Source organism: Montipora foliosa, chromosome 8 (genome assembly GCF_036669935.1).
Source record: "Montipora foliosa isolate CH-2021 chromosome 8, ASM3666993v2, whole genome shotgun sequence".
Classification (NCBI taxonomy): domain Eukaryota; kingdom Metazoa; phylum Cnidaria; class Anthozoa; order Scleractinia; family Acroporidae; genus Montipora; species Montipora foliosa.
The window spans coordinates 19,164,338-19,174,337 of record NC_090876.1 but is presented as its reverse complement, the minus strand read 5'-3'; the positions used below and the strand labels follow the sequence as shown (position 1 = coordinate 19,174,337).

The following is a 10,000-nucleotide window of genomic DNA, read 5'->3' as shown; positions in this document are numbered from 1 at the left end:
CAACACTTCAGTTATGGATTTCTTGCGATGTAAGACAGGGGTCGCGGAGTACGTTTGAAAGTGAGGGGGGTGGGGGGCTAGATCGAATGCACTTATTGAGGTCAGTTTTGTTGTACATAATCTTTCTGAGCTGTATTTACTCTATTCCGGCTGCTTTGGCTAATCTTAGCCAATGACTGCCGTGGACATGGCATCTTTTGTAGCTCCTAGTTCTCGCGTTGCGTCAAGTGCGCGATGAACTTCTTGTGTTGCTGCTCGGAGAAATTCGCGACCGCAGTTGTCATTGCGATTCTGAGGGTGTCGGAGTGAGGGTGAGGAGGCAGTGTGGCCCAGTGGTTAGGGCGCTTGCCTTGAGATCCGGAGATCCCGGGTTCAAGACCCGCTCTGACCACTCGATGAATTTGATCCTGGTAGTACCTGGTTCAACTTCCCCTCTGTACTTGTAAATAGCCAACTGGTTTGTCTCCGGCCAGTTGGGGATTCTTAACAGTTGTTGTTTCGTTGTGTTTCATTGGCCCTGAAAAGCCCCTATGGGGAGCGGTCAATTAAGTATGTATGTACGTATGTATATGTATTAACTCCAGTTCCAGTTCTCGACCTTATCTAGGTGCAGTCACTCGTATTCTAGGGAGCTGTCCTCTCTTCTCAATTGGACTTCCTTGGCGGTGCGCTCTTGTGTTCGAATCTTCCCTTGATCGTTGGCCCTTGGTCTAAAAGTTCTAAGTGTGGCAAAACGCAATACTTTGCGGTAAATAACCCGCCAATCGATACCCGTCCAAGGCGGGAAAGTGCTGCAGCGTCACAAAGCGTTTACACGATCGACAAGAGTTCCACGATTTCGAAATTTTGTCTGATAGGTACGTTATGTATGGACACATATATTGTTCCAAGAGACGTAAGATGTACACGTATGCCCCCATACATAACGTATCTACTTTGTGTCCCGCGAATGCTGCTTATTATACGCAGGCTCGGTTCTGCAGTAAATTATTTGTGTAAGATTACATGTATTGTCCTAACTCTACAGAGAAGTTCTTTTCACTGTTGGTAAGGAGCGTTTAATATTTACTTCATTTTTAGTAAGGGACGGGTTTTTTTCCTAGTATGACGTTAGATCGTATTGACACCATTAAGTAGATACATTTCGTTTGCTTTTATATATTTATGCAAGATCGAGCTTAATTTACTGTAAACCCAGTCACAAATCACAAATTTCAAATGGTAATGGCAATGTGAACAGCTAAACAAGTGGGCAAATATTTTCCTCAAATTAAAGGCTGTCAAGTTTTTCTCGCGTGTTCCAAATTTACCCAGACGTAGTCGCGAATATTTAAAGAGGGTTGAATTGGAAGAATCGAAGTATACACTCTAAAAAAAGTCCAGATAGTTTAGGCTTCCATTTTGATTTTATTTATGTTGTGTACTTGTATATGTAATCGCATGGGCCTGAGGGCAATAGGCCATTTTCGAATTCTCATGCCTGGACTGGATCTAGCATGAAATGGAGGCTAATGCAGGCAAATCTTTTCAAATGCAAATTAATTTTACCACATAAGCCTCCATTCCATGAAAGATATATATGAAATACATCATATATTGTACTGCGGGTATGAAATCAAACCATGTTGTCTCGCAGTGATGAGTGCAAATTTTCTATTGCGTTGAGAAGCCTGAAAATTTTTCAGGACTTCAACGGGATTTGAACCCGCGACCTCGTGATACCGGTGCGATGCTCTAACCAACTGAGCTATGAAGCCACTGACGTCAGTGGCCAGCTCCCAGCTCCCAACTCCCCACGTCCCAACGTCCCAACTCCCCACGTCTCCCAGCTCCCAACGTCAGTGGCTTCATAGCTCAGTTGGTTAGAGCATCGCACTGGTATCACGAGGTCGAGGGTTCAAATCCCGTTGAAGTCCTGAAAAATTTTCAGGCTTCTTGACGCAATAGAAATTTGCGCTCATCACTGCGAGACAACATGGTTTCATTTGCCTCCATTCCATGCTAGATCCAGTCCAACCTTTAGAATACGAAACTGGCCTGTCAAGGACGGTGCCTACTAATAGGCCATTTCCGAGTTCATGTCTGCCTCCTCTTCAAAGCGAGTCTAAGTGCGAAGGTTTTGTTATGAAAATTAGTTTTCATTCATATGTAAAGTAGAACTAATTACCATCACAAAAACTTTGCACTTAGACTCGTATTGAAGAGGAGGCAGACACGAACTCGGAAATGGCCTATTCAAAAATATTTTTGCTCCGGTTTATGATTATGCAGGAAATGTTGATCGTTACAAGTGTTATTGAAATCCAATTTAAAGAAAATTGGTAGTTAAACCACGCATTTTCCAACGATAATTCATGAATAATATTTGTAAACAGCGTTAAAATACAAAGCAATTTATGGCGTTCATTCTCAAATTGAAGCTTAATTATCTCTCAAAAATGCATGGTTACTCCCAATTTGCTTTTTTGTATACCAAGAATACTTACTAAGGTCTACGTTCTCTGGATAGTTTTAAACCGCGCAAAAATACCCTTGTAGTAGTAAGCATCACCGATAGGAAACCAGAGTATCTCGAGATGTGCAGAATGTATGCGCAATAACAATAGTAGGCACCATCCTTAAAGACTAATTTCATGCATATTTTCAAGACTTTGAAAATACATGTGGAATTAATCCTTAATTGCACAAGGACACAAATTTGCGATTTCGTGGTTATCACATAAAGGGCAAAGTTATCGAGGAAAGCCCGTTCGTTCAGTTAAAGTTTGATTCAATAAATCGGTGTTGTCAACAAAAATATAGCTTAATTTAATTAAACTGTATTTTACAGCAGTTTAATCAGAGTCACAACCTTGGAGAAGATTCTGCTTTTAACCTCGCTTTCTCTAGATAAGCAACTGTTAACCAATCAGGATCAAGTAATCGTGCCCTCCTGATTACCAAAAGTGCCCACATGATTAAGAAAATATGCCCTCAATCTCAGCCAATCAGAATTCAGTAATTTTTGCCCCATATGTGATAAGCATTAATAAAAATGTTGATATCAGGTGAACAGTATCTGTTCCAGCAAAAATAAAAATACAATAAAAAGCCGGTAAATAGAAAAGAAAAGGAGCCAAATTGGAGGATGGCTGGCCAACCCTATTCACCCCCCTGGATCCGCCCCTGCAGACTGCCTTGTGATTAGAAAGATAAACAGGTTTCATTACACAGAACTAAAAAATGGGCACCAAACTGTTTATGTGACTGTTACAAGCTGGTGTTGAGACTGGAAACTGAGGGTTGTTTCACTGGTGCTTTAAACGGGCTATGGGAGCCAAAATGCATGCACGAGCCAAGGAGAACGGCACAGTGAGCACAGACATGGGATGGGAATATTTTGACATTCATGTTTAAATCAAAATATTTCAAAATAAAATTAAAATTAGCACAATAACAGTATTATTGTGTTTTGTCGCTCTTGTACTGCTTTATGACAAATATTGGTGTTTTAAAGGTTTTGAAATCGGTGTTACTTGAGAATATATAATGACAAAGTTAAAACCTTTAAAATGTCAATACTTGTCACCCACAGCCACAAGAATGACAGTTGCTTATTAATAATATTCATGAAAAAAATTGAGATGGTTAAAGCAGAAGCAACGCATGGGCATCACATGATCAAGCAGAAATTGCACCATCCAGGGATTGCTTTTGATTGGCTATCTCTGACTTTGTTTGCTCAATGACCGATCAGAATGCTTTATTTATTTCTTTTTTTTTTTTTTTGCACTGAACTACCTCTTTTCTGCACTTTGTTACCTGAAAACTGCATTCTCTTAGCCAATCAGAATGGAGTAATTTTTTCATGTCTGTCATTAATGCATGGAGTGTTTTATTTGCCAGTTCTTTTGAGACCTATTCCATTTTGAGAATGAATAGTTTATGAGGAATACATGGAATATGCATTTCGATTTTTTGTAATTTGTACGAGTGGATGTGCATATGCGCACGAACAAGTATCGGGGTTAGGGGAAAGAGCGTTGAACCATTCCTTTTAGCAAAATGAATAATCGTGTGATGACAAAGATGACAAGGAATTTTGAAAGTATTAAGTGATGTTCAGAAGTACACTGGAGTACTGTGTGAGTACACTGGAGTATGATGGAGTGCATAGAAGTGTTTACACATTGGCTTTTTACCGACGTTTTTATGGTAAAAGTGAGGTTGAGGGAAGCGGGAATGCCCAGCGGGAATGATGGCCATGCTATCATGGCAAATATGGTCTAACACTTTTCATTCAGGTGTGCATTTTTATCACTTCACTCTTCAATGACAAATTATATGGTGGGTGCGTTTAAATTCTCAAAAAACGTTTGTAAGCTTAAGCTACTTTTGCTCTTAAATTTGTATGTTTCCTTTGTGAATTAGTTTTAGTTTATTCATGAAAAGTTTCTTAAATCAATAATAACCCATGGCAGATTTTCTGGACGAGCCAAAGAATAATGAGAGTAACTTTGGATTACGAACGTTTCGCCCCCTGTCGAGTTCGACCTGTCTGAGTTTGCTCCACACATTTCAAGTTCGACCCGTAAATACAACCGATTTCGCCCCCTCTGTGATTCGAGTTTTTCAGGAGTATCAGACAATAAATTACAACAAAATGAAATGATTGAAATGATTATTATTATTATATCAACTTTGTAAACAATAAATTGATTCTGTTTCGATTGTATCCACTCTTGTCCTGTTTTTCGTGGTACCGGTAGTTTATAATAAAGTTTCTATATAACGCGCACTCTCATTGGTTTAAACAGCATGCTTTATGAGAGTACAAAGCACGGAACAAACGAAAGCTCACGCCATCATCCGCAGAAATGGCAGATGAATTTCCGAAATTTTCCTTGGGTATTATTGAAGCTGTCAGTTAAAGGCTTGCTCAGATATTCTGTCAAGTGCTTTGGATGGAAGACCTCAGCCGTCGCCCGGTCCAGCAGTTCTTTCAAGCTTAGGAAGCGGCTAGAACAGTCAAGAAGTAGGGAGAAACACTCGCCTATCGGCTCGTGTTTCCTCCTACACTTCTTTCGTGCTCTAGCTGCTTCCTGCATGCTTTACAACAGAACAGAGCACAGTCAAGGCTTCTTTATTTGTTAAGTAATTTATAAGTGCACTTATACACACAATGTCATCATGGCTGTCTGAGTGAGTGAGTGAGTGAGTGTAAATTTCAACCTGCAACCTGCAACCTGCAAAATATACCTGCCCGCCTTAATGACACCATGAGTGATGAAGCCTGTAAAAATCTACAAATGGTAATGGTTAATTCAAACTAATGTGACCGTTAACAACTGAAAGAGGTCAAAACCCAAAAAGTTTCCCTTGGAAATGAAGCAAGTTGCCCTTGACGACATGGGACCTTTGACGCTTAAACTTTGTCACCAAGCTTCCCTAGTGCCGTACTCAGAATCGTAGTAAATGAGGTATGATCGTCCGCGTGAGTATGGTCCTAAGCAGGACCATTTAAACACTCTGGTCATTGATGTGATTGGTCAATTAAGTCATCACTCAGGTTGTCAAAACATCAGTCAATGTCATCCTTGACAGTTTTTCTCAGGATTACATTCACCTGGGTGAATGCAGGGGTGCAGGGATGTCGCAGTGGTGAGAGCACTCGCCTCCCACCAATGTGGCCTAGGTTCGATTCCTCGACTCGGCGTCATTTATGTGGGTTGAGTTTGTTGGTTCTCTACTCTGCACTGAGAGGTTTTCTCCGGGTACTCCGGTTTCCCCTCTCCTCAAAAACCAACATTTGAATTGTTGTGTTAATTGTTAATGTCACTGTTACAGTGTCCCCAATTAGTGCTCCAGTGCTAAATCTACTTAGACACTTAAATAAAGTTCCTTTCCTTTCCTTTCCTTTCCTTTATTGTACTTCACTTAATTACAATGGGGAAGAAGCAAATTATAAGCATACTAAGAAGAAAAAAGTTGTGTTAGGGCAAAATCCTGTGACAGTGTTGAAAAAGCTTTAAATTTTATGGTTCTCTTAATTTTTTCAGGACTGAATCAGTTTTCACAACTAGCTAGCAAAAGATGCAGAATCCAGGTACTGATATCAAGAGAAGTTCAGTCAATGATAATTCTCAGAGTGAACCAAGCAGCAGCTATTCTAGTGAAATAGGAAATATAGGGACACATGAAAAAGTTCATACTAAGGAAAAGCCTTACGAATGCAAACAAAGTGACAAGTGTTTAAGTGAAACAGGAAGTTTAAGGAAACTGCATGGAAGAGTTCACAGGAAGTTTTACAAGTGTGAATTGTGTGGAAAGTGTTTCACCGAAGCGGGAAGTTTGAAAAGACATGGAAGAGTCCATACTGGAGAGAAGCCTCACAGTTGCAAACTTTGTGACAAGCGTTTTAGTGAAGCAGGAAGTTTAAGAAGACACGAAAGAGTACATACTGGAGAGAAGCCTTATGAATGTAAAGAGTGTGAAAAGTGTTTCAGTGAAGCTGGAAGTTTGAGAAGACATGGAAGAATACATAGTGGGGAGAAGCCTTATGCATGCAAACAGTGTGACAAATGTTTCAGTGAGGCGGGAACCTTAAGGAAACACGAAAAAGTCCACACTAGAGGGAACCCTTTTGAATGCAAACAGTGTGGCAAGTGTTTTCCAACTACAAAAAGTTTGGGCAGACATGAAAAGTTGCATACTGGAGAGATGCCATTTGAATGTCAACAGTGTGGGAAGTGTTTTGCCATGGCAATAAGTTTAAGAACACATGAAAGAGTTCATAGTGGAGATACGCCTTATCACTGCAAACAGTGTGACAAGTGTTTCAGTGGAGCAGGAAATTTAAGGAAACATGAAAGAATCCACACTCAAGTGAGAAGCCTTATGGATGCAAACAACGTGGCAAGTACTGTTAAAAGCAAGCAGGGCATTGACGGGTGCATGAAAGGGTTCACAGTGGAGAGAAGCCTTACAGGTGCAGTTGTAGTTAAGCAGTAAGATTAGGGAGACATGAAAGAGAAGCCTTATGAACTAAATACAAACAGTTAGGGAATTGTTTTAGCCTAACTATGTTGTAGCAAAGCATTGTATTTTAGGAAAGATGAAAAATGTCTTATTAGAGGGAAGTCTTAGGAATGCAAGGAGGGAATCTAAGGATTCATGAAAGACCTCACTGTTTATTAAGAGAGGAGGTTTTTGGAAAACATGAAATGCTCTGAAATGGAGAAGTCCATATGATTGCTTACTATGTGGTTAGTGTAAACAGAGCAGGAAATCTAAAGAAGCACAACAAAGTTACTGTGCAAAGCAACTTTACCACTGCAAAACATGCAACAATAATAATTTAATAATAATGAAATAACAATAATAATTTAATAATATTTAATTTAATAATAATTTAATAATAAACACTTAAAGGTGTTTGACCATCACACTAATAGCGATATCTCTTTGGAGCGTAAGAAGTTCATGAAATACTTAGGCGTGCTCATCGATGAAAATCTTTCATGGAGTTACCACATTGCTCATGTTGCATCAAAAATAAGTAAATCAATTGGTATTATCTCTAGGATAAGGCATTTTGTACCACTGAGTACTTTACACCATATCTACAGGTCACTCATTCAACCATACTTAATGTATGGTATAGTAGCATGGTGTAATACTGCAAATGTTCATAGAACTATACCTTTGACCCTTTAAAAACGAGCTCTTCGCCCAATGTATTTTGCTGATTACAAATCTCATGCAATACCTTTCTTCATTTCTTCTCATCTTCTTCCTTTAGATATGCTCTATTTTAAATCTGTGGCTGTGATGATGCATGATGTATCAAACAAATTGACACCTAATATATTTAACTTATTCACCCATCAAGCTGATATTCATCCTTACGAGACAAGATCATCGCAAAGGGGAGATTATTTTCTTAAACGTTCGAGAATAGATATTCAAAAAAGATCTTTCTCAAGAATTGGCATTAAAATTTGGAATAGCATATCTTGTGAAGTCCACCAGATGTCAAAATCTAACTTCAAAAATAATGTTGATGATATCCTCTTCCAAAGACTGCTAAAATATGATGATTACAGTGATGTTTCAATAATAATTATTGGCAAATTTTGACTCCTTAGTTTAGTATGTCATGTAGTTAAAAATTTATTTATTCAATTTAAATTACTTTTTTCATGTTTATTTATGTTATACTGTACAAGTTTTAAGCTGTTCTCCACTGCACTAACTGTATTCTAAAACTAATTTATTTTATTTATTTATTTATTTTTATGTGAATGTGTAGTTATGTATTTGTAACCATTTTATCTGGTATATATTTGTAAGCAATGCTCGCCTCGACTAGCTGTTGCTAACTGCGAACATTGCATAGCTTTGTGATGATTTTATGCAAAATACATAATAAAAACTGAAACTGAACTGAAACTGAATTTGTCTTGTGGAGTAGAAAGCTTGGGGACGTGTTGAAGGGTTGATAATGGAGAGAGGCATTTACTGGTACTTTTAGCAGGAAGTTTAAGGTTTACTTATGAAATAATCCATGCTAATCCATGCTATGAAAAAGCCTGTCAAATGTCTGTGTAAAGAACATGACAAGTGTTGTAATGTTTTAATATTATTTATTGATTCCTTCACGATACTTTCTGTGGAATAAATTCATTCGAATAGTGTAAAAAGTGTTTCCATCAGTGAATCAGGGAGAAACAAAAAGTCCCTTGGGAAGGGATGTACATTGTATAAAAAACATAGACCCCAGGTCCATGGACCTGTTCTGTGGACCACCCCTCATTTTGTTAATTCAATTACGAATACAAGCAGAAAAATCTTTTGACGAAAGAGAAAGAGTGACCCTTGCCACTTATCTGGGCTAGTTAAGCAGGAGCCATTGACTAGGAGTAGACTGTCACCTCATTTTTATGGACCGTTCTATTTTTGGACTACCGGGGGGTACTTTTTTGCAAAAAAAAAAAAGACATTTCTGGTTCAGTGACACTTAACTATGATGTCAACTTAGTCTCTTGTGATTGGTCATTGGGCTCCTGCAGGAAATAAATTCTGCTCTGTGAAAATGCCGTGAAAGGTATATAGGGCAGTTGTCGCTCCTAGTTATGGGCTACTGATTTAAGCATTTGTCTCTCATAGACACCAATACCACCTATTTGGTGGCTCCAAAGGGATTCATTTATAACCGGCACTTCAAATGTACATTCATTTCTTTCACTGAGTCCTTTATCGTAATGAATGAGCCCTACAAATTGACCTTCTCCCAACTGAGTAGCTTCATGGCTCACATTGCAGAGGTCATGGCATTGAATCCCGTTGGACCCACCTGAATTGTGCCTATAAGTGACAATTATTCCTTAAATTGTCTAGATAAGTGCAACTATCAATCTCTGTTTCATGTAAAGATTTTTCTGCCTGTAACTTTACAAAAATATTAATGAGTGGTGGTCCACAGGGGGTCGTCCACAGGGGGTCGTCCATGGGTGTCCATGTTTTGTATATGTCTCTCAGGAAGAAAAGCCTTATGAATGCAAACCATTTGGAAAGGCTTTAACTTGCTATTGTAAGAAATTTGAGAACATACAGAAAAGGTTATAATAAGGGGACGCCCTTCTGTTACAATAATAAATTGTGAATTATTCAGACAACCAGGTGAAGTTTAAAAGAAACTGAAAGGGTCCATAATTTCTGGAAAAAAGCTCAGAGCTTTGAATGAAGGAAGGTGCCAATTATTATTATTATAATTATTATTATTTATTCTTTCATTCAACTTACAATATTTTACAATAAAATAAAAACTTTAAGCATTAGACATTAGAAAAATTACAAATTTATATTGAATATTATTCTTTATATAAATACTGATGAAATACCAGGACTTCTCCTTTTACTAAAAAATCATATCTTCACCATGCACAGTGAGCATATCATTTTTATCTTTCACATGTGAGAATATAAGTGTCATCATGGTAACGAACACGATCAGCCAATA

At 38.3% G+C, this 10,000-nt stretch overlaps 1 protein-coding gene across 1 annotated transcript; it reads left to right on the top strand.

Moving 5' to 3' along the window:
- The first annotated feature begins 938 nt into the window (after positions 1–938).
- Positions 939–8,424, top strand: LOC138012843 (zinc finger protein 709-like). The gene is made up of 2 exons (XM_068859754.1): positions 939–1,047; positions 6,039–8,424. Exon 2 carries the CDS (start codon positions 6,073–6,075, stop codon positions 6,988–6,990), a length of 918 nt encoding a protein of 305 aa, XP_068715855.1. The 5' UTR covers positions 939–1,047; positions 6,039–6,072; the 3' UTR covers positions 6,991–8,424.
- The last annotated feature ends 1,576 nt before the right edge of the window (positions 8,425–10,000 follow it).

Excerpts from the sequence above, each read along its gene's own strand:
- LOC138012843 (XM_068859754.1), top strand. The coding sequence starts at position 6,073 with ATGCAGAATCCAGGTACTGATATCAAGAGAAGTTCAGTCAATGATAAT.